The sequence below is a fragment of the Oncorhynchus nerka genome, linkage group LG4, assembly GCF_034236695.1.
Source record: "Oncorhynchus nerka isolate Pitt River linkage group LG4, Oner_Uvic_2.0, whole genome shotgun sequence".
Classification (NCBI taxonomy): domain Eukaryota; kingdom Metazoa; phylum Chordata; class Actinopteri; order Salmoniformes; family Salmonidae; genus Oncorhynchus; species Oncorhynchus nerka.
The window spans coordinates 82,359,454-82,384,666 of NC_088399.1; the positions used below are offsets into that span (position 1 = coordinate 82,359,454).

The window sequence follows — 25,213 nt, forward strand, 5'->3', positions numbered from 1 at the left end:
TGAAATCGTTGCCAAAGGTGCTTCAACAAAGTACTGAGTAAAGGGTATGAATACTTATTTAAGTGTGATATTTCAATTTTTAATAAATTGACAAATTTAAATGATTAACAGTGTTTGTTTTTTTCATTATGGGATATTGTGTGTAGATTGATGCGGGGGGGAAACTATTTTAATCCATTTTAGAATAAGGTTGTAACGTAACAAAATGTGGAAAATGTCAAGGGGTCTTAATACTTTTTGTAGGCACTGTACATATGCGTGTTGCCTTAACAACCCCCCCCGCCCCGCCTCGCTTTCTCTCTCTGTCCCTGTAGAACTCGGTGGCAGTTTTCAGGGATCTGTGTGGGGTGTCAGCGGTGGCTAACCTCATGCAGTGTGTGTTGGCTCTGGGGGCCCGTGTTTCTGGCGCTGACGGGGCCCCCCTGCTGCTGTTTGAGCTGAAGGAGCAGTACCCCTCCATGGAGTCTCAGGGGCCCCTGCCGGACGTCCTACGCAGGGTGGTGTCCACTTATGAAATGGTGAGAAATAATTAATTAATCAATCAATCCTTCACATTAGATTTTTGTAGGGCTTTGGGTGATGAATACAAATTAAATGATGTTGATTGTTTCTTTCTGATTCTTTGATGTTTTTAACTACTCTTTCTCTATGGCCCTCTCCTCTATCTCCCTTCCCCCTCTCTCTCTCGCTCTCGCTCTCCCTTCCCCCGCTCTCTCGCTCTCCCTTCCCCGCTCTCTCGCTCTCCCTTCCCCGCTCTCTCGCTCTCCCTCACTCTCTCTTTCTTTCTCCATCGCTCTCTCTCTTCCCCTCTCTCTTTCCCTTCCCCCTCTCCCTCGCTCTCCCTTCCCTCGCTCCCCCTTCCCCCTCCCTCTCTCGCTCTCACTCTCCCTTCCCCCTCCATCTCCCTGCCTCCCTCTCTGTCTCTCTCTTTGCCAGCACCCCCCTTCTCTCTCTTTCTCCCATACCTCGAAGTAGTGTAATTGATAATGGATGCTTGGCCCGTCAGATAGCTTTTTTTAAAATTTAACCATCCACTGGGCAGATAGCTGTGCTTTTAATTGAACAATCCACTGGTCAGATTATGTCTGGGGTCATCTGTCTACAGATATAGGATCTTCATTTGAGCCAGTTTAATACAGCAGGAAAACAATCCTGCAGCAAAAGGAAATGTGAATTATTATGTGGATAAAATGAATGGACATTTTTGTAGCCATTTTTCATAAAGGGAAAATCATGTCAGAAATTTCAAAGGGAAAATTACACACTTCAGAAGCATTTAAAACCTCAAATACACTACAAGTTTTACATTTCCTGTATAGCGGGAATGTTCTCCTGCAACAGGGTGATCAAATTAAGATCCGACACCTGTAGGTCATTATGTAAGTAGTTTTGTTATGTAAGTTGTCTGATATCTGATGACAATATGTCTCTGTTCTGTTCCCTCTGGTTTATAGAGGTATCTTTATAGCTTTCACCTTTAGCTGTGTCCCAGAGTAAAGCCAGAGAGATTTTAAATTGATTAATGATTGACTAAAAAGTGCTTACTTTCGCAAACTCCCCCGAACGAGTTGAAGTAGACTGTCATGTGTGTGTGTGTGTGTAATTTCCCATGACACACAATCACTTACACTTGCTTTAGTGGAACAGCCAGAAAAGGGTTCACAGTAGATAACTATGCCTCTTTTCATTTTGAATAATGATTAAATCTCAAAATGGAAAAATGTAATATTTTCATTTTGTGTAATTCTGTGTGCGTGCGCGTCTGTGTGAGTGCGTGTCTGTGTGCGTGCGCGTCTGTGTGAGTGTGTGTCTGTGTGCGTGCGCGTCTGCGTGTGTGCGTGTCTGTGTGCGTGCGTGTCTGTGTGCGTGTCTGTGTGCGTGTGCGTCTGTGTGTGTGTGCGCGTCTGTGTCTGTGTGTGTGCGCGTCTGTATGTGTGCGCGTCTGTGTGTGTGCGCGTCTGTATGTGTGCGCGTCTGTGTGTGTGCGCGCATGCATTATTTACTATCCTTTTGCGTTTAAAAGTCCTCACAAGGATAGTAAAACAAGGAACATTTCACAAGTGCAGTTTTAGGCTTAAGGGTTAAGTTTAGGATCAGGGTTCAAATTAGTGTTAGGTTAGAATAAGGGTTAGGGTTAAGGTTAGGTTTAGGGTTTGGGGTTAAGGTCAGGGTTAGGTGGTTACTGGTCTAAAAATCAAATCAAATGTTATTTGTCACATACACATGGTTAGCAGATGTTAGTGCGAGTGTAGCGAAATGCTTGTGCTTCTAGTTCCGACAATGCAGTAATAACCAACAAGTAATCGAACTAACAATTCCAAAACTACTGTCTTATACACAGTGTAAGGGGATAAAGAATATGTACATAAGGATATATGAATGAGTGATGGTACAGGGCAGCATACAGTAGATGGTATCGAGTACAGTATATACATATGAGATGAGTATGTAGACAAAGTAAAAGTGGCATAGTTAAAGTGGCTGGTGATACATGTATTACAAAAGGATGCAGTCGATGATATAGAGTACAGTATATACGTATGCATATGAGATGAATAATGTAGGGTAAGTAACATTATATAAGGTAGCATTGTTTAAAGTGGCTAGTGATATATTTACATCATTTCCCATCAATTCCCATTATTAAAGTGGCTGGAGTTGAGTCAGTGTCAGTGTGTTGGCAGCAGCCACTCAATGTTAGTGGTGGCTGTTTAACAGTCTGATGGCCTTGAGATAGAAGCTGTTTTTCAGTCTCTCGGTCCCAGCTTTGATACACCTGTACTGACCTCGCCTTCTGGATGATAGCGGGGTGAACAGGCAGTGGCTTGATGTCCTTGTTTGCCCCCGGTGATGCGTTGTGCAGACCTCACTACCCTCTGGAGAGCCTTACGGTTGAGGGCGGAGCAGTTGCTGTACCAGGCGGTGATACAGCCCGCCAGGATGCTCTCGATTGTGCATCTGTAGAAGTTTGTGAGTGCTTTTGGTGACAAGCCGAATTTCTTCATCCTCCTGAGGTTGAAGAGGCGCTGCTGCGCCTTCTTCACGACGCTGTCTGTGTGAGTGGACCAATTCAGTTTGTCTGTGATGTGTATGCCGAGGAACTTAAAACTTGCTACCCTCTCCACTACTGTTCCATCGATGTGGATAGGGGGGTGTTCCCTCTGCTGTTTCCTAGCGTTAAGGGTTAGGGAAAGAGGAATTTGAATGGGAATAATTATTTTGGTCCCACATAGATAGTAAACCCAACGTGTGTGTGTGTGTGTGTGTGTGTGTGTGTGTGTGTGTGTGTGTGCGTGCGTGTGTGCTTTGAGAATGCATCCTCATCCCTGATGGATCAGAGTGAGAAACGCTCACCCTGGCCCTGAATATTACTAGCATAAATGTGAATCTCATTCCGCTAGAAATAGATGCCTGCCTGGGGGAGAAATAGATGCCTGCCTGGGGGAGAAATAAATGCCTGCCTGGGGGAGAAATAGATGCCTGCCTGGGGGAGAAATAGATGCCTGCCTGGGGGAGAAATAGATGCCTGCCTGGGGGAGAAATAGATGCCTGCCTGGGGGAGAAATAGATGCCTGCCTGGGGGAGAAATAGATGGGAGGAAGCAGTGTGTGTCTGTGTGGTGGACAGACCCTTAGGAGCAGCAGTGTGTGTCTGTGTGGTGGACAGACCCTTAGGAGCAGCAGTGTGTGTCTGTGTGGTGGACAGACCCTTAGGAGCAGCAGTGTGTGTGTGTGGTAGACAGACCCTTAGGAGCAGCAGTGTGTGTCTGTGTGGTAGACAGACCCTTAGGAGCAGCAGTGTGTGTCTGTGTGGTGGACAGACCCTTAGGAGCAGCAGTGTGTGTCTGTGTGGTGGACAGACCCTTAGGAGCAGCAGTGTGTGTCTGTGTGGTAGACAGACCCTTAGGAGCAGCAGTGTGTGTCTGTGTGGTAGACAGACCCTTAGGAGCAGCAGTGTGTGTCTGTGTGGTGGACAGACCCTTAGGAGCAGCAGTGTTTATCCTCATTTTTCGAACACCAGACTCACAAAGTGGGGTCATGTCCCAGAAGGAATTGCATTAAGTGTTTAGTTAATCAGGCTTTTGGTCTTAATCTCTCTGGGGTTATTCATGAAATGTAACGATTAACTGATACATATGTTTTGTGTGTCTCTAAGTAATGAAGTGATCTTGTGTACTCTGTCTACAGATGATCCAGGCGAGCAGAGCGGTGATCGAGCTGTCAGACGGAGTCTACGACAGGATCCTACAGATACAGACAACAGGTGAGAGAGAAGGAAAGAGGGGAGAGAGAATATACTGTACATAGAGAGAAATAAGGAACGTTGTGTTGGCTAGTTAGGTGGTTAGAGAGCAGGCAGGATGTTCTTCTTCAGTCAACAGCCCAGTAGCTGTGAGAAAGCCTTGCCTACAGGCCCTGCCAACAGACTCTCCCGCTGAGACATCGTCAACAACACCCTGAAGCCTGTAGTCTCCTGAGACTTCCATGGTTATGTCCCAAATGGTACCGTCCCAAATGGCACCCTATTCCCTATATAGTACACTACTTTTGACCAGAACCCTATGGGCCATTTGGGACCCACATCATCTCGCTACCTCACCAATCACAGGAGCTATTTTCATCCTGGCTCTGAGGCAGATCTGTCAATATGTTACTATTAGATGAGTTTGTTTATTGACTGAGCTCTGGATTTGTGTGGGCGATCTGTAGTTTGTGTTGGCATAAGCTCTGGGTACAGGTCAAGATGGCCTTAGGCACAAATCTAGAATCACTGTATCCTCCCCAAATCCTATCCTTAACCAATAGAGGTGGAAATGCAAAACATACCTTAGATCAGTCTCTAGGGGTAACTAGGCGGAGCAAGGTTTGTTTACCCCGCAGCGACTCTGGTTGCTGGGCATCATGGGTAGGCTGACAGAACTTGGCAAGACAGTCATCGCCATGGTGATAAACAGTGAGCATTCCGTGGTTGCCAGGAGAAGGTGATTGATTCGCAGATGAAAAGGTAGTCTGTGAGGAGAGGATGTTGGTTTGAGATGCGTGGGAAGTCTGAATAGAAAGGCTCAATAACTATATATAGTTATTTGCCTGGGATAAGCAGACTTTGACCGGGCCAAGACACGTTAAAATGCAGTGCACTATAACATACTTTTTAAAGGTCATTTACTCTTGAACCAACATGTGCAGGATTTACCATGAATGTGATGATCTCCGCAAACGTTGGGGAAAATAACTTTAAAAGGCTCATTGTTGGCTGTATAGGCCTAATGAGCAGACCTCATAGAGCTCTGGTTAAAGATAGTATACTATATAGGAAACAGGCTACCAGATAGTATACTATATAGGAAACAGGCTACCAGATAGTATACTATATAGGAAACAGGCTACCAGATAGTATACTATATAGGAAACAGGCTACCAGATAGTATACTATATAGGAAACAGGCTACCAGATAGTATACTATATAGGAAACAGGCTACCAGATAGTATACTATATAGGAAACAGGCTACCAGATAGTATACTATATAGGAAACAGGCTACCAGATAGTATACTATATAGGAAACAGGCTACCATTTGTAACACAGACTTTTTAATAAACCCTCATAAAGACAGTTATGATAATTGTGCTGCAGGGTTTTTGTGAGGCCCTAGGAGTCAGAGGAGAGCTGAGGAGAGGGGATGAGAGGTCAGCATATACATTGTGGTGCAGGGTTTTTGTGAGGCCCCAGGAGTCGGAGGGGAAGAAGAGTTCTGGCCCGTGCTGATCTCTCTCTGTTCTGTCGGTTCCGCTCGGCTACACAGGGAAATAGAACGTTTCTCACATGCACACACAACGGAATGCCCTGGCACTCAAGCCAAGCGTCGCCTAGCAACTGCACTGGCAGGCAGGCAGGCAATGTGGTGCGTGTAAGTGTGCGTGTTTGTTTGTGTGTGAAGGGAAGGGTGGCTTTAGTCAGTGTATACGAGATGATGTGTAATTGTGTATAAGTGAGTGTTGCAGTTAGTGGGTTGTTTTCAGGTGTATGTTAGACAGAGAGAGAGAGAAAAAAAAGGGAGAGAGGGGGAGGGAGGGAGGGAGGGAAAGGCTGAGGGAGGGAAAGGCTGAGGGAGGGAAAGGTTGAGGGAAAGGCTGAGGGAGAGCATTAAACAGTAATATCTACTGAGTTGCATTCAGGTCTGCGTTGCGTTGTGTTGGTTGTGTGGTGTTGCTCAGGATGCTGTGTTTAAAAGTTCCCTCACATTATCGCTCCTAGCAGTGTGTGACCGGTGTTAACCCACTTCCTTGTCTCCATGGAGATGATGATAAAGTGTGACAGTGTCCTGGGGCGGACAGAGAAAGCCAGGCAGAATTTACACACTGCACCACACGCTCAATCTGACCAGAGGGACATGAGGATGAGGAGTTTGCCCTTTCTCTCTCTCTCTCTTTAATTCAGGCCAGGATTAAACCAAAGGCACATTGTCAACAAGCTCATTCCACTCTGGACAATGCACATTGTAAAGAAAATATTTCCAACGTTTGCGGAGATTCACTGCAAACATTGAGGATGTTGGCTCAACCATAAATTACCTTTAAAAGTCGAAAGCAATGCGCAGTCCCCACTCCCGGTCTCAACCTCTTTATTCTTGTACTCAGATATCTCTCTATCTTTCTCTCTAGGCGCGGGTAAAATCTCTGGGAAAGCCAAGCCTCCCCCCAAACAAACATGTTACAACCTATGTGTTGTGATAATTGTGTTGTTTGCTCTATAACCTGTTAGTGCCTTGACACTGTGATATACAGGGTTAAGGCCAAGAAAATAAGAAGACACAGTGGCAGAATAAATTCAGCTACACCTTTGTTTCGTCACAAAACCGGAGAGCAACATCTGTCCAGTGAAGTCCACAAACATACAGTGCATTTGGAAAGTATTCAGACCCCTTCCCCTTTTCCACATTTTGTTACATTACAGCCTTATTCTAAAATGGATGTAATTTTTTTCCTCCCTCATCAATCTACACACGATGCCCCATAATGAGAAAGCGAAAACAGGTTTAGACATTTTTGCTAATTTATTAAAAGTAAAAGACTGAAAGACCTTATTTACATAAGTAGTCAGACCTTTCGCTATGAGACTTGAAATTGAGCTCAGGTGCATCCTGTTTCCATTGATCACCATTGAGATGTTTATACATCTTGATTGGAGTCCACCTGTGGTAAATTCAATTGATTGGACATGATTTGGAAAGGCACACACCTGCCTATATAAGGTCCCACAGTGCACGTCAGAGCAAAAACCAAGCCATGAGGTCGAAGGAATTGTCTGTAGAGCTCCGAGACAGGATTGTGTCGAGGCACAGATCTGGAGAAGGGTACCAAAAAATGTCTGCAGCATTGAAGGTCCTTAAGAACACTGTGGCCTCCATCATTCTTAAATGGAAGAATTTTAGAACCACCAAGATTCTTCCTAGAGCTGGCTGCCTGGCCAAACCGAGCGATCGGGGGAGAAGGGCCTTGGTCAGGGAGCTGACCAAGAACCTGATGATCACGTTGACAGAGCTCCAGAGTTCCTCTGTGGAGATGAGAGAACCTTCCAGAAGGACAACCATCTCTGTAGCACTCCACCAATCAGGCCTTTATGGTAGAGTGGCCAGACGGAAGCCACTCCTCAGTGTAAGGCACATGACAGCCCGCTTGGAGTTTGCCAAAAGGCACTTAAAGGACTCTCAGACCATGAGAAATAAAATGTTCTGGTCTGATGAAACCAAGATTGAACTCTTTGGCCTGAATGCCAAGCTTCACGTCTGGAGGAAACCTAGCACCATCCCTACAGTGAAGCAGGGTGGTGGCAGAATCATGCTGTGGGGATGTTTTTCAGCGGCAGGGACTGTGAGACTAGTCAGGATCAAGGGAAAGATGAATGGAGCAAATTACAGAGACTTCCTTGATGAAAACCTGCTCCAGAGCACTCAGGACCTCAGACTAGGACGAAGGTTCACCTTCCAATAGGACAACGACCCTAAGCACACCGCCAAGACAATGCAGGAGTGGCTTCGGGACAAGTCTCTGAATGTTTTTGAGCTCGGACTTGAATCCGATTGAACATCTCTGGAGAGACCTGAAAATAGCCGTGCAGCGACGCCCATCCAACCTGACGGAGCTTGAGAGGGTCTGCTGAAAAGAATGGGAGAAACTCCCCAAATAAATGTTATTTCTCACATGTGCCAAATACAACAGTTACAGTGAAATGCTTACTTACAAACCCTTAACCAACAATGCATTTCAAGAAATACAGTTAAGAAAATATTTACTAAATAACATAAAGTAAAACATAAAATAAAAAAAGTAACACAATAAAATTACATAACAATAACAAGGCTATGTATAGGGGGTACCGGTACCGAGTCAGTGTGCGGGGGTACAGGATAGTCGAGGTCATTTGTACATTTAGGTAGGGGTAAAGTGACTATGCATAGATAATAAACAGCGAGTAGCAGCTGTGTAAAAACAAAGGGGGGTCAATGTAAATAGTCCGGGTGGCCATTTGATTAATTGTTCAGCAGTCTTATAGCTTGGGTGTAGAAGCCGTTAAAGAGCCTTTTGGACCTAGACTTGGCACTCCGGTACCGCTTGCCATGCGGTAGCAGAGAGAACAGTTTATGACTTGGGTAACTGGAGTCTGACCATTTTTTGGGCCTTCCTCGGACACCGCCTGGTATATAAACTCAGCAAAAAAAAGAAACGTCTCTTTTTCAGGACCCTGTCTTTCAAAGATAATTCATAAAAATCCAAATAACTTCACAGATCTTCATTGTAAAGGGTTTAAACACTGTTTCCCATGCTTGTTCAATGAACCATAAACAATTAATGAACATGCAGCTGTGGAACGGTCGTCAAGACACTAACAGCTTACAGACAGTAGGCAATTAAGGTCACAGTTATGAAAACATAGGACACTAAAGAGGCCTTTCTAATGACTCTGAAAAACACCAAAAGATGCCCAGGCTTCCTGCTCATCTGCATGAACCTTAGGCATGTTGCAAGGAGGCTTGAGGACTGCAGATGTGGGCAGGGCAATAAATGGCAATGTCTGTACTGTGAGACTCCAAAGACAGCGCTACAGGGAGACAGGATGGACAGCTGATCGTCCTCACAGTGGCAGTGACCGTGTAACAACACCTGCACAGGATCGGTACATCCGGACATCACACCTGCGGGACTGGTACAGAATGGCAACAACAACTGCCAGAGTTACACCAGGAACGCACAATCCCTCCATCAGTGCTCAGACTGTCCGCAATAGGCTGAGAAAGGCTGGACTGAGGGCTTGTAGGCCTGTTGTAAGGCAGGTCCTCACCAGACATCACCGGCAACAACATCGCCTATGGGCACAAACCCACCGTCGCTGGACCAGACAGGACTGGCAAAAACATGTTGGATCGGAGGGTGAGGGCTAGGGCCCTTCTCCCCAGAAATCCCCCCCCCCCTCCCCTTTGTTCAGGGACACATTATTCGACTTCTGTTAGTCATTTGTCTGTGGAACTTGTTCAGTTTATGTCTGTTGAATCTTGTTAGTTTGCATGCCCTGCCATGAGCGTCAGAGCCGGTGCAGTAGGATTCAATCTTCATCCTGTATTGACGCTTTCCCTGTTTGATGGTTCATTTTAGGGCGAAGCAGGATTTCTTATAAGCATCCTGATTAAGTTTCCCGCTCCTTGAAAGCGTCAGCTAGCTCGGTGCGGATGTTGCCTATATTACAGTATAATTTCCCTTTGGTAGGATAGTCTCGACCGTAGATCATTGAGTTTGTTTTCCAGTGATTGCACCGATGGTAATGGAGATTTACTCACTCGCCTATGAATCCTAACAATGCACCCCGACCTTCTCCCTCTGTATCTCTTCCTTTTCTTCACGCTAATGAAGGGGATTTGGGCCTGTTCTCCGGAAAGCAGTGTATCCTTCGCGTCAGACTCATTAAAGAAAAATCTTTCTCCAGTTCAAAGTGAGTAATCAATGTTCTGATGTCCAGAAACTCTTTTCGGTCATACGAGATGGTAGCAGCAACTTAATGTACAAAATAATTGAAAAAACTACCAAAATAGCACAATTGGTTAGGAGCCCGTAAAACGGCAGCCATCCCCTCTGGCGCCATCATTCATAAAATACAGGTGTGCCAAGCTTATAGCGTCATACCCAAGAAGACTCAAGGCTGTAATCGCTGCCAAAGGTGCTTCAACAATGTACTGAGTAAAGGGTCTGAATACTTATGTAAATGTATTTTTGCAAAGATGTCAAAAACTGTTTTTGCTTTGTCATTATAGAGTACTAGGTGTAGATTGATGAGGGGAAAAAACAATTGACATTTTTTTAGGACAAGGCTGTAACGTAACAAAATGTAGAAAAAGTCAAGTGGTCTGAATGTACCGTACTGCATGTAACAAACAGTTACATGACCAACAGCATGGCCAAGCAAGGTAAGGTTTCCAACTCTTTCGGACTAAACAACTATAAACACCGGAGAGTTACCCCAAGTCGCAAAGAAAACAGGAGCTGCCTCCACTAGTCCAGCACCATTTCAACTTCAACATCATCTAATCACCTATGCTTATTCTCATAAAATTACATTTTATTGGTCACATAAACATGTTTTTAGCAGATGTTATAGCGGGTGTAGCAAAATGCTTGTGAGTTTAGCTCCAACAGTGCAATAATATCTAACAATCCACAACATTACACACAAAAGTAAAATAATGGAATTAAGGAATATATAAATATTAGGAATATATAAATATTAGGATGAGCAATGTCAGAGTAGCCTTAAATAATAATTATTAACACAGTGACAACTAAAAGATACCAAAAACAATTTTGTCCAATAAACACAAGCTAAATACTCTATGATGTGGCTGTCCATGGTACTAATTTCTGTGTGTGCGTGTTGACTCACCCAATGCCATCCTCCTCTTTCATGTTGCCTAAATGGTCTATGATTTGGATTATTTTGTTGTGTTAGGCTACCTGGCTAAAATGCTTGCTCGCTAGCCTAAATTCCTTTCATGGGCAACGATGCGCAAGTCAGCTACTTGAACTTCCATCCTTTCAGGCAAGGGACACAATGTATGAATTTATGGTTGCATCAGAATCACTGTTATCATCATTGGCCCGTACGGAGAATTAAGTAAAACCACAAGTCCAAATCCCTATCTCCCGCCATGGCTAATTTTAGCTGGCTAGCTAGCCACCGGAAGACAATGACCCAACGAGATGCAAAAATGTATGTTTTGTTTTGTCAGTGACGTTTGGCTTCTGATGTGATTGGTCTGAAGCCAAATACAATCTGGTTTCCCTTAGCACTTTTTTTTGGTGCGCCAGAACCATTCACAGCTGAGCTCCCTCAGTTTAGCTCAACGCTGATTGTCTATTATTTAATATTTTTTGTCAAGGTAGGCCACATGCTCGCTGGCTTCCCTTGCATTCAATGCAAGCAGCAACAAGGTCATACTTTTTTTGACCAGACCGCATCCAATCGATTCACTACACGTACAGAGACAGAGGGGGCGCTGTTTCGCTCGCTTAGATGCATTCAAATTTATTAAACATAGAGGCAAAAGATATTCTGGCTTCCCTTGGCATCCATGAATACACACCACTGTTTCTCTCTGTGGTGTAATAAACTGGTGAAGACTTTTGATTGAATCTCAAATACCAGACACCACCAAACCACTGACCTGAGCCAGTCTTGGGCCTTGGTTAAGACACAGAGAGGTTGAGCCAGCCTTGGGCCTTGGTTAAGACACAGAGAGGTTGAGCCAGCCTTGGGCCTTGGTTAAGACACGGAGAGGTTGAGCCAGTCTTGGGCCTTGGTTAAGACACGGAGAGGTTGAGCCAGTCTTGGGCCTTGGTTAATACGTGGAGAGGTTGAGGCAGCCTTGGGCCTTGGTTAATACGTGGGGAGGTTGAGGCAGCCTTGGGCCTTGGTTAATACGTGGAGAGGTTGAGGCAGCCTTGGGCCTTGGTTAATATTTGGAGAGGTTGAAGCAGCCTTGGGCCTTGGTTAATATGTGGAGAGGTTGAGGCAGTCTTGGGCCTTGGTTAATATTTGGAGAGGTTGAAGCAGCCTTGGGCCTTGGTTAATATGTGGAGAGGTTGAGGCAGTCTTGGGCCTTGGTTAAGACGTGGAGAGGTTGAGCCAGTCTTGGGCCTTGGTTAATACGTGGAGAGGTTGAGGCAGCCTTGGGCCTTGGTTAATACGTGGAGAGGTTGAGGCAGCCTTGGGCCTTGGTTAATACGTGGAGAGGTTGAGGCAGCCTTGGGCCTTGGTTAATACGTGGAGAGGTTGAGGCAGCCTTGGGCCTTGGTTAATACGTGGAGAGGTTGAGGCAGCCTTGGGCCTTGGTTAAGACGTGGAGAGGTTGAGCCAGTCTTGGGCCTTGATTAATGCACAGAGAGGTTGAGCCAGTCTTGGGCCTTGGTTAATGCACAGAGAGGTTGAGCCAGTCTTGGGCCTTGGTTAATGCACAGAGAGGTTGAGCCAGCCTTGGGGCTTGGTTAATAAACAGAGAGATTGAGCCAGCCTTGGGGCTTGGTTAATAAACAGAGAGATTGAGCCAGCCTTGGGGCTTGGTTAATACACAGAGAGGTTGAGGCAGACCTGGGCCTTGGTTAATACACAGAGCGGTTGAGCCAGCCTTGGGCCTTGGTTAATACGTGGAGAGGTTGAGCCAGCCTTGGGCCTTGGTTAATACGTGGAGAGGTTGAGCCAGCCTTGGGCCTTGGTTAATACGTGGAGAGGTTGAGCCAGCCTTGGGCCTTGGTTAATACACAGAGAGGTTGAGCCAGTCTTGGGGCTTGGTTAATACACAGAGTGGTTGAGCCAGTCTTGGGCCTTGGTTAATACACAGAGAGGTTGAGGCAGACTTGGGCCTTGGTTAATACATTACATTTACATTTAAGTCATTTAGCAGACGCTCTTATCCAGAGCGACTTACAGATTGGTGCTTTCACCTTATGACATCCAGTGGAACAGCCACTTTACAATAGTGCATCTAGGTCTTTTAAGGGGGGAGAAGGATTACTTTATCCTATCCTAGGTATTCCTTAAAGAGGTGGGGTTTCAGGTGTCTCCGGAAGGTGGTGATTGACTCCGCTGTCCTGGCGTCGTGAGGGAGTTTGTTCCACCATTGGGGGGCCAGAGCAGCGAACAGTTTTGACTGGGCTGAGCGGGAACTGTACTTCCTCAGTGGTAGGGAGGCGAGCAGGCCAGAGGTGGATGAACGCAGTGCCCTTGTTTGGGTGTAGGGCCTGATCAGAGCCTGGAGGTAGTGAGGTGCCGTTCCCCTCACAGCTCCGTAGGCAAGCACCATGGTCTTGTAGCGGATGCGAGCTTCAACTGGAAGCCAGTGGAGAGAGCGGAGGAGCGGGGTGACGTGAGAGAACTTGGGAAGGTTGAACACCAGACGGGCTGCGGCGTTCTGGATGAGTTGTAGGGGTTTAATGGCACAGGCAGGGAGCCCAGCCAACAGCGAGTTGCAGTAATCCAGACGGGAGATGACAAGTGCCTGGATTAGGACCTGCGCCGCTTCCTGTGTGAGGCAGGGTCGTACTCTGCGGATGTTGTAGAGCATGAACCTACAGGAACGGGCCACCGCCTTGATGTTATTTGAGAACGACAGGGTGTTGTCCAGGATCACGCCAAGGTTCTTAGCGCTCTGGGACGAGGACACAATGGAGTTGTCAACCGTGATGGCGAGATCATGGAACGGGCAGTCCTTCCCCGGGAGGAAGAGCAGCTCCGTCTTGCCGAGGTTCAGCTTGAGGTGATGATCCGTCATCCACACTGATATGTCTGCCAGACATGCAGAGATGCGATTCGCCACCTGGTCGTCAGAAGGGGGAAAGGAGAAGATTAATTGTGTGTCGTCTGCATAGCAATGATAGGAGAGACCATGTGAGGTTATGACAGAGCCAAGTGACTTGATGTATAGCGAGAATAGGAGAGGGCCTAGAACAGAGCCCTGGGGACACCAGTGGTGAGAGCACGTGGTGAGGAGACGGATTCTCGCCACGCCACCTGGTAGGAGCGACCTGTCAGGTAGGACGCAATCCAAGCGTGGGCCGCGCCGGAGATGCCCAACTCGGAGAGGGTGGAGAGGAGGATCTGATGGTTCACAGTATCGAAGGCAGCCGATAGGTCTAGAAGGATGAGAGCAGAGGAGAGAGAGTTAGCTTTAGCAGTGCGGAGCGCCTCCGTGATACAGAGAAGAGCAGTCTCAGTTGAATGACTAGTCTTGAAACCTGACTGATTTGGATCAAGAAGGTCATTCTGAGAGAGATAGCGGGAGAGCTGGCCAAGGACGGCACGTTCAAGAGTTTTGGAGAGAAAAGAAAGAAGGGATACTGGTCTGTAGTTGTTGACATCGGAGGGATCGAGTGTAGGTTTTTTCAGAAGGGGTGCAACTCTCGCTCTCTTGAAGACGGGAGGGACGTAGCCAGCGGTCAGGGATGAGTTGATGAGCGAGGTGAGGTAAGGGAGAAGGTCACCGGAGATGGTCTGGAGAAGAGAGGAGGGGATAGGGTCAAGCGGGCAGGTTGTTGGGCGGCCGGCCGTCACAAGACGTGAGATGTCATCTGGAGAGAGAGGGGAGAAAGAGGTCAGAGCACAGGGTAGGGCAGTGTGAGCAGAACCAGCGGTGTCGTTTGACTTAGCAAACGAGGATCGGATGTCGTCGACCTTCTTTTCAAAATGGTTGACGAAGTCATCTGCAGAGAGGGAGGAGGGGGGAGGGGGAGGAGGATTCAAGAGGGAGGAGAAGGTGGCAAAGAGCTTCCTAGGGTTAGAGGCAGATGCTTGGAATTTAGAGTGGTAGAAAGTGGCTTTAGCAGCAGAGACAGAGGAGGAAAATGTAGAGAGGAGGGAGTGAAAGGATGCCAGGTCTGCAGGGAGGCGAGTTTTCCTCCATTTCCGCTCGGCTGCCCGGAGCCCTGTTCTGTGAGCTCGCAATGAGTCGTCGAGCCACGGAGCGGGAGGGGAGGACCGAGCCGGCCTGGAGGATAGGGGACATAGAGAGTCAAAGGATGCAGAAAGGGAGGAGAGGAGGGTTGAGGAGGCAGAATCAGGAGATAGGTTGGAGAAGGTTTGAGCAGAGGGAAGAGATGATAGGATGGAAGAGGAGAGAGTAGCGGGGGAGAGAGAGCGAAGGTTGGGACGGCGCGATACCATCCGAGTAGGGGCAGTGTGGGAAGTGTTGGATGAGAGCGAGAGGGAAAAGGATACAAGGTAGTGGTCGGAGACTTGGAGGGAGTTGCAATGAGGTTAGTGGAGGAACAGCATCTAGTAAAGATGAGGTCGAGCGTATTGCCTGCCTTGTGAGTAGGGGGGAAGGTGAGAGGGTGAGGTCAAAAGAGGAGAGGAGTGGAAAGAAGGAGGCAGAGAGGAATGAGTCAAAGGTGGACGTGGGGAGGTTAAAGTCGCCCAGAACTGTGAGAGGTGAGCCGTCCTCAGGAAAGGAGCTTATCAAGGCATCAAGCTCATTGATGAACTCTCCGAGGGAACCTGGAGGGCGATAAATGATAAGGATGTTAAGCTTGAAAGGGCTGGTAACTGTGACAGCATGGAATTCAAAGGAGGCGATAGACAGATGGGTAAGGGGAGAAAGAGAGAATGACCACTTGGGAGAGATGAGGATCCCGGTGCCACCACCCCGCTGACCAGAAGCTCTCGGGGTGTGCGAGAGCACGTGGGCGGACGAAGAGAGAGCAGTAGGAGTAGCGGTGTTGTCTGTGGTGATCCATGTTTCCGTCAGAGCCAAGAAGTCGAGGGACTGGAGGGAGACATAGGCTGAGATGAACTCTGCCTTGTTGGCCGCAGATCGGCAGTTCCAGAGGCTACCGGAGACCTGGAACTCCACGTGGGTCGTGCGCGCTGGGACCACCAGATTAGGGTGGCTGCGGCCATGCGGTGTGGAGCGTTTGTATGGTCTGTGCAGAGAGGAGAGAACAGGGATAGACAGACACATAGTTGACAGGCTAGAGAAGAGGCTACGCTAATGCAGAGGAGATTGGAATGACAAGTGGACTACACGTCTCGAATGTTCAGAAAGTTAAGCTTACGTAGCAAGAATCTAATTGACTAAAATGATTAAAATGATAGAGTACTGCTGGGGTAGGCTAGCTGCGTTGTTGACACTACCCTAATCAAGTCGTACCGTTGAGTGTGAAGTTTCTACAATGCTGCTTATCGGGAGCTAGCTGGCTAGCTAGCAGTGTTGGTTACGTTACGTTGCGTAGGAGAACGACAATAGCTGGCTAACTAACCTAGAAAATCGCTCTAGACTACACAATTATCTTTGAAACAAAGACGGCTATGTAGCTAGCTATGTAGCTAGCTACGATCATACAGATAATACACAGAGAGGTTGAGCCAGTCTTGGGGCTTGGTTAATACACCGAGTGGTTGAGCCAGTCTTGGGCCTTGGTTAATACACAGAGAGGTTGTGCCAGTCTTGGGGCTTGGTTAAGATCTGGAGAGGTTGACAAAGAGGGAAATGTTCAAGATTGTAATATTGTGTGTGTATGTGTGTCTGTGGTCACCTAGCCATGGAGTTCCATGAGAAGTTAAAGCCCATGGCAGTGAAGGAGGGGCTTAAAGGTCGTAAGGTCACCAGAGCTGTGGAGAGTTTCAGCTGGAACATCACAATACTGAAGGTGAATACACACACACACACACACACACACCACAGAATATTGCCAGTCTGTTTCCACATTGGCCAACTCAAACCAACTCCTCTCTCTCTTCCTATCCTTCCCCTTCTCTCTCTCAGGGGCAGGCAGACCTGCTGAAACGGGCTAAGACGGAGGTACAGGAGAACATAAAGCAGGTCCACTACGCTGCTCTGACCTCTAACCTCAGTAAGGGCGGGACAGGAGAGACAACCCACACTCGGCGCAGCCTGGACGCCCTTCCTTCAATGTCGGGTACAGCTCCGGCAAGAAGTTTCCCTTAGTCACAGACAGGTCTAGGAACAGTTTACCTGTCTAAAATGATATATTGAACCATAAGGGGGAAATGTAAAAACTGACCGTAGGTCCGTTTCTAAAGGCACAATCGTCCTATTCTGAGGATTGTCAGGGTGATAAGAAGTTGCTACATACGTTCTATAGTGATAGGCTCCTTCTGCATCTCACCCGGGGGCTGCTGGAGATTAGTCTGCCATTTTCTCCAGACAACGATGAGGAAGAAGGAGGATGGACTCAGTTGAAGAGAAAAACTCCTGTTATAGCACTGCCAAGAGGGAGGAGTAATGTCAAAGACACTGGAGACAGGAATGTAGAGAGGAATGAAGGAATGAGGTCTGAGAGAAAGAGAGAGACAGACTGCCCTGTCCCCTACTTTGTATGCAGCTATAAATAAGAAATGTTTAATCCTGCTCTCTATGGGGCCGATTCAGACCCGAGTTATGCACTTGTAAATGGAACTTAATTCCCTTTTTATGAGCTTTTCTTTCAAACGTATTCTGACCTTGAATTTAAAAAAATGTTTCAGCCAGCTATTCTTTCAGAGTGGAGATCAGAGAAATTAATACATTTAAAAAACTGAAATATCACATTTACATAAGTATTCAGACCCTTTACTCAGTACCTTTTGAAGCATCTTTGGCAGTGATTCCAGCTGCAAGTCTTCTTGGAAGGGGAACCTTCACCCCAGTCTGAGGTCCTGAGCGCTCTGGAGCGGGTTTTCATCAAGGATCTCTCTATACTTTGCTCCATTCATCTTTCCCTCGAACCTGACTAGTCTCCCAGTCCCTGCTGCTGATAAACATACCCACAGCATGATGCTGCCACCACATGCTTCACCGTAGAGATGGTGCCAGGTTTCCTTCAGACTTGAAGCTTGGCATTCAGGCCAAAGAGTTCCATCTTGGTTTCATCAGACCAGAGAATCTTGTTTCTCATGGTCTGAGAGTCCTTTAGGTGCCTTTTGGCAAACTCCAAGTGGGCTGTCATATGTCTTGCACTGAGGAGTGGGCACTCTACCATAAAGGCCTGATTGGTGGAGTGCTGCAGAGATGTTTGTCCTTCTGGAAGGTTCTCCCATCTCCTCAGAAGAACTCTAGAGCTCTATCAGATTGACCATCAGGTTCTTGGTCACCTCCCTGACCAAGGCTCATCTCCCCCGATTGCTCAGTTTGGCCGGGCAGCCAGCTCTAGGAAGAGCCTCTGTGGTTCTAAACTTCTTCCATTTAAGAATGATGGAGGCCACTGTGTTCTTGGGGAGCTTCAATGCTGCAGACATTTTTTGGTACCTTTCCCCAGATCTGTGCCTCGACACAATCCATTCTTGGAACTCTACGGACAATTACTTTGATCTCATGGCTTGGTTTTTGCTCTGACATGCACTGTCAACTGTGGGACCTTATATAGACAGGTGTGTGCCTTTCCAAATCATGTCCAATCAATTGAATTTACCACAAGTGGACTTCAATCAAGTTGTAGAAACATATAATGGATGATCAATGGAAACAGACTCCACCTGAGCTCAATTTCGAGTCTCATAGCAAAGGGTCTGAATACTTACGTAAATAAGGTTTATTTTTTTTATACATTTGCAAAAATGTATAAAAACCTGTTCGCTTTATCATTGTGAGGTATTGTGTGTAGTTTGCTGAAAATCTTTTTTATTGAATCCATTTTAGTATAAGGCTGTAATGTAACTAAATGTGGAAGAAGTCAAGGGGTCTGAATACTTTGCGAAGGCACTGTGTGCTGTATTCTTACCTTAATTCCACCAACTTTACGTACGAGGAAAGGATGGTTAAGGTCGAGCAACCTGTCGGTTCCAGGTGGAACATCTACTTCATTCTTTCCTGATACAAATAACACCATTCTCCACACACTGTAATTTACAAATTGATAAGAAATATTGATTTGGTCTAAGTAAATGAGTAAACCATTTGGATAAGGGGATAGTAAATATAAATTACAATTGTTTAGAACTATTTTACCTTGATGATCGCTCCAGATGAATGTGAAACCAGTCATATGTCAGTAAACTGAAGCATATCAACATGTCAACTTTTCCACAGTGAATTTGATGAAATGCTGGCCTTAACTTGCAGGGATGAAATGTGGAGACTCAAGCTGTAGGTTGATAATAGTATAGCGCCAAACCTACCGAGTTGATTTATAGAATGTTTTAATTATATGCCCCGACTTCTCACCGTATTTTTTTACAATTTGTATTCTGTTAAATATCAGCCACTATCGGTAGCCACCGTCCGTTTTACCCACATACATTTATAACCACTATTTTTGATTCACCAATATGTTTTGTGCATAAAAGCCATCCAAACTTATTTTTCAGAAATATTTTCCTAACCCTAAAAAATATACATTGATCTAAGTATTTTTAAATCTACCAATTGGTGCTGAAAAGGAGACGTGTATTTACATGGCTTTCTTTCATTAATGCCTAATATTCTGAACAGTTCTTTCCATATATTGTCTGCCGAGAAAATTCTAATTAAAAGGTACGCACAATTTTAAGGGGTGGCTTCAGATAAATGTACTGAAAACTCCACAAGAAAATCTGTTGGTCAGCCAGTGGGAAGATTTTCAGCTGTGTAATTACATTTATTCGCTCGCGTAAGGGAACCACACCTGCAAAGCCAATTATGCACCTACATAAGGTAAGTCTGAATACCAACTACTGTCGAGTAGGAAAGGGGTGCGTGCATTTCCTAAGTCTGAATCGGGCCCTATGTGCAATGTTTGTTACTCTTGGTTTGTGTTTATTTTGGGGGGAGTGAAGAGGGTTTTCAGGGTCATGAAACTACAGTCCCTTCAGAAAGTATTCACACCCCTTGATTTTTTCAACATTTTGTTGCGTTACAGCCTCTACTTAAAATTGATTCAATTTAGGACACTACCCATCCTGATAACTTGGCCCTGAAGCTTTTGGAAGTTTCATTTCTGTACCTTATTGTGAAAAGTGTAGCTTCCAGAAGCTTTAAAATGAGGCCTGATTGTCAGGATGGGTAGTGTACTGTATGAGTACACATTAATTACAACTAAGCATCCTTCAAGATACACTTCATTTTAACTAGCTAAATCCTGTGTAACAACTAGTAATTACATTGTACTTAGGCAAACATTACATGTACTGTGTTTTTCCACATCTGGGATGCCACCCAAGTCATTGAGTTTGACCTACTGATCTGTTTTTACCTGATCAACCAAGTTAACCCAGATGCTGCACTTTATTTTGGGGTCAAGTGCCAGCAACAACACTGAGCGGAGATATAGTTTGAACAGTGCACATTCAAGGCTAAGTAATTACAGCCTATTGAGCATAAGCTATAATCTCTCAGATACCCAGCACATCCGCGACTGATCACAACCTGTGAGACAGTTGTTACTGTATGCAGCTGAGAAGAGGCGAAACACTAAGTTGGTGAATTTAGTGGAAACCTGCCCATTTGTACCACCCTTGTATTTACACACTTGCTAGTTAACCACAGTACTTATTACGGTGTAATTACAATGTAACAAGGACCCCTTCAAACTAAATGTTACCGGAAAAAGGGGTGTGAATATGTTTTGAAAGCCTGTAGCACAAAGTGAAACTAATTGACAGAAGTGTCTGTGTGTGCTTCAGGAGGCTGATACAGAATGTGTGAATGCTACTGATATCTAATAATAATATGCCATTTAGCAGACACTTTTATCCAAAGCAACTTACAGCAGTGCGTACATACACTTTCATATTGGTGGCCCCGGCTGGAATCAAACTCACGATACTAAAGTTGCAAACGCCAGCAGTCTACCAACTGAGATGTGATAAACCCATATTTCATTTCTGAATTGGTTAGGGTCCGTTTCAGATTTGGACTAGTTGGGCTGTCAATGGGATGCTGGTCAGAAACGGCACTTAGCAGTCAAATTGCTATGGTCAGAAGGTCCAGGAATGTTCTACTCATCCAAATTCTATGGATGTCTATTGGTGGCATAGGGTTCATTTAACTCAACCAGACAGTGTTAATGATTCAACCATCAGAAACAGTGTAACAGTATTTCAAGTTCTCCTTCCATGGCACTTAGACCACTGTTTTGTTATGGTGTTGTCACATTACGCTATTTTAATATCTGGTTTTATCCTCATTGACTAAAATATTACTGCATTTTTACAAAATGGTCATTTTCATTCATTGGCCTTTTGTCTTAAGTCAGTGTGACAAATCTGCCTGGAACTGAAGGATGAGCGTTGCCTAGATGCCACCTGTCGGAAGACAGTGGTTGGCGTCTTGAAAACCTTTGTTATTCACCTGATGTTATAAGACAAGTTGTCTCTAAATTGACATCAATATCTCCTCCAAACCATATCCATTAGATGTATTACCACACCCAAACGAGGTCGCAGTTGTAAATGAGAACTTGTTCTCAACTGGCCTACCTGGATTAAAAAAACTATATGCAAATAAACCAGCTAATTTATAATCTGGCTGTGTCTTTATTACCATAAAACAGTGCTTTCAAAAATCACACAGCTTTGACCCTGGACTCTTGATAGCCACACATGCAATCAGAGAGACACAACTAGGGCCTGACATCAAAGAGAAGCCACAAAGTATTGAACTGGCATTTTCAAATGTCATACACACATCAGTCTGGTGATTGCTGACCGACACTCACCAAACACACTAAGAGGTCAGGCTCTATTCAATTTGTACAGCTGAAGAGTTAAGTTGTACTCACAATTCAGCATGTTGCTACAGACTACAATGTCCTGTTGAAAAGCAGTACAAAGCCACAACGACACAGGCATACTTTAGCAAGAGCAATGCTTTTATTGGTCTAGTTAATCTGGGTTATAGGGACATCCCTTATGAGCAATGCTTTTATTGGTCTAGTTAATCTGGGTTATAGGGACATCCCTTATGAGCAATGCTTTTATTGGTCTAGTTAATCTGGGTTATAGGAACATCCCTTATGTGCAATGCTTTTATTGGTCTAGTTAATCTGGGTTATAGGGACATCCCTTATGTGCAATGCTTTTATTGGTCTAGTTAATCTGGGTTATAGGGACATCCCTTATGAGCAATGCTTTTATTGGTCTAGTTAATCTGGGTTATAGGGACATCCCTTATGAGCAATGCTTTTATTGGTCTAGTTAATCTGGGTTATAGGGACATCCCTTATGTGCAATGCTTTTATTGGTCTAGTTAATCTGGGTTATAGGGACATCCCTTATGAGCAATGCTTTTATTGGTCTAGTTAATCTGGGTTATAGGGACATCCCTTATGAGCAATGCTTTTATTGGTCTAGTTAATCTGGGTTATAGGGACATCCCTTATGTGCAATGCTTTTATTGGTCTAGTTAATCTGGGTTATAGGGACATCCCTTATGTGCAATGCTTTTATTGGTCTAGTTAATCTGGGTTATAGGGACATCCCTTATGTGCAATGCTTTTATTGGTCTAGTTCATCTGGGTTATAGGGACATCCCTTATGTGCAATGCTTTTATTGGTCTAGTTAATCTGGGTTATAGGGACATCCCTTATGTGCAATGCTTTTATTGGTCTAGTTAATCTGGGTTATAGGGACATCCCTTATGTGCAATGCTTTACTTGGCTACCACAGGAAGCAAGAGAACTAAATACAGGGACACCGGAAATAAGGAAACCTATGTTATTATTCCATAGATACATTTGAATTAATTTCTTAAAAAAACAAAAACTTTCACCTTGTAATGCAGTGCAGGTTAAAATAGCTTCTAACAACGTCAAGGAGAAAGAGGGAGTCAGGTAATCTGCCAATGATTTACAGGCACTGGTTAGAAGTTGTCCCTAACAACCGATACAGAATCAGATATTTTAAAATCCCCCTAATGGTAGGTGAAGGACTAGCGATTGGGAGTCTGATCCTAGATATGTTAGGAGCAACTTCTCTTGAACAGTTAAAGACCAATCAAAGAAGAGATGAATGGCGGTAAGACAAGTCATCTTTAGACACAGGCATTAGATGGACAGACAGCTCCCCTACCTGGAGAAACAGGGTACTACCCTACCCTTCAATTACTGCTACATACAGAGAGAAGGGAAAGGATTCCCCACACTGATAAATGCAGTATGAATTCCAGCTCCTGAGGGTAGCCTGTAGTGAACTGTCTAGTGGTGCCATCTTGTGGCAAAATGGGTATTCCTATTAAAGTCAGAGGTGGGGTTGGATAACTGCTAAGACCCAAGCATACAGGAGGGCAGGCAATAGGCATAGGAGAGATCTATAGTATTCAAGGAATCCAGATCAGGTTAGAGAGGGTAATGTGTCAGACATAAGGACAGACAGAGGAAATGATAAAGTATTGGCGACTGCCTGACAGTAGGTTGGCTGTCATAGCCCAGTCCACATGTGCAAGTTTCATCCAGCAGTGGCACATTGGTTTGCCCCCGTGAAACAGCATATCCTCCAGGTTGGGATGAAGTAACCCCCTAAAGACTGATCTACGGTCAGTTTTGCATTTCTCCCCCTAATGGTTAAGGTGGGGATAAGGGGATTGATAAACTGATCCTACATCTCTGGTTAGGGGTAACTCCCACCCAAATCAGTACAGTATAGTCCCTCACAGGTCCTGGGGGTTGACGATGGTGAAGTCATAGTCTTTGCTGTGAGTGCTGCCCTCGTCTGGGCTGGAGGAGCCAGACGCTGCACCCATTAGGGGGTCCTGGAACACCCCCACGCCCTCCGGCTCCACCCTGAGCGAGCCACGGAGCAGTCTGATTGGAGGGGTCCTCTCGGCCCCTCTCTCGGTGGGCTGCAGCTCTCCGTCCTGCGAGACCAGGATGTAGTCGTCCCAGTTCTTCCCCTCCGAACCCACAGACAGAGATGACTCTGGGGGAGACGCCTGCATGGGGAGACAAGGGGCTTGTTCAACACTGCTGCTGACAGGCTGATCTACAAATCACCTTGTATCATAAATAAAGTCACCATTTACCCACAATGCATCAAAACATTTGATGTATAGGGGATGTATACGAAGTGGTGGGATATCGGAACGGGTGTGAATGATCTCCATTTGCAAGTACCAAAGTATGCAAGGGTACAATGCAAAGAGTATGTGTGTGTTCACCTGTTGCTCTGACTCCGTGTGCTCATGCTCTTCCTCCTCTCGGTCCTTCTGTTCTCCATCACCGTCGCCACGCTGCGGTGTGGCCTGGAAGGGGTGTTTGTCATGGTGACAGTTGGCGAGCTGTTCTACGATGGCTGCAGCGGCATTGGAGGCGATGTCATAGTGGTCGTCAGCGATGGTGATCTCCTCGTTCTCCTCAGCCTCCAGCAGGCTCTGGTTGAAACGCAGCGCTCCCTTCAGGATGTCCTTGATCTGAACGATTCATTCACAAATACACAGAGCAAGTCATGATGAACACACACACATACAGAGAGAGTACAAAGAACACACGAACTGACAACACATATGGTTAAATGCCAATATTTACAAGCGCCGGAGGAAATGGCTGCCGTTTTACGGTCTCCTAACCAATTGTGCTATTGTGTGTTTTTTGCATTAATTGTAACTTATTTTGTACATAATGTTTCTGCCACCATCTCTTATGACCAAAAAGAGCTTGTAGATATCAGGACAGCGATTACTCACCTCGTTCTGGAAGAATAAGCAGACCACCGTAGTCCCTGTGCCCAAGAACACCAAGGTAACATGCCTAAATGATTACCGACCCGTAGCACTCATGTCTGTAGCCATGAAGTGCTTTGAAAGGCTGGTCATGGCTCACAACACCATTATCCCAGAAACCCTAGACCCACTCCAATTTGCATTCCGCCCCAACAGATCCACAGATGCACTCTCTACTGCCCTTTCCCACCTGGACAAAAGGAACACGTATGTGAGAATGCTATTCATTGACTACAGCTCAGCGTTCAACACCATAGTGCCCTCAAAACTCATCATTAAGCTAATGACGCTGGGACTAAACACCTCCCTCTGCAACTGAATCCTGGACTTCCACAGGCCACCCCCAGGTGGTGAGGGTAGGTAGCAACACATCTGCCACACTGATCCTCAACACGGGGGCTCCTCGGGTGCGTGCCCAGTCCCCTACTGTACTCCCTGTTCACTCATGACTGCATGGTCAGGCACGACTCCAACACCATCATTAAGTTTGCCAACAACACAACAGGGGTGGGCCTGATCACCAACAACGAGACAGCCTATAGGGAGG

At 45.8% G+C, this 25,213-nt stretch overlaps 2 protein-coding genes across 2 annotated transcripts in view; one reads left to right on the forward strand and one right to left on the reverse strand.

Moving 5' to 3' along the window:
• Positions 1 to 21,474, forward strand: part of LOC115128674 (inactive phospholipase C-like protein 2) — a 53,671-nt gene extending 32,197 nt beyond the window's left edge. Inside the window, exons 9-12 of the mRNA XM_029658747.2 lie at positions 315 to 518; positions 4,188 to 4,263; positions 16,577 to 16,686; positions 16,803 to 21,474. Of these exons, the coding sequence (XP_029514607.2) occupies positions 315 to 518; positions 4,188 to 4,263; positions 16,577 to 16,686; positions 16,803 to 16,985 (573 nt within the window). The 3' untranslated portion in view covers positions 16,986 to 21,474. The remainder of the gene's footprint in view (positions 1 to 314; positions 519 to 4,187; positions 4,264 to 16,576; positions 16,687 to 16,802) is intronic.
• Positions 21,465 to 25,213, reverse strand: part of LOC115128675 (TBC1 domain family member 5-like) — a 28,095-nt gene continuing 24,346 nt past the window's right edge. The window contains exons 22-23 of the mRNA XM_029658748.2: positions 24,106 to 24,357; positions 21,465 to 23,880 (exon numbers count right to left, since the gene is read on the reverse strand). Of these exons, the coding sequence (XP_029514608.2) occupies positions 23,599 to 23,880; positions 24,106 to 24,357 (534 nt within the window). The 3' untranslated portion in view covers positions 21,465 to 23,598. The remainder of the gene's footprint in view (positions 23,881 to 24,105; positions 24,358 to 25,213) is intronic.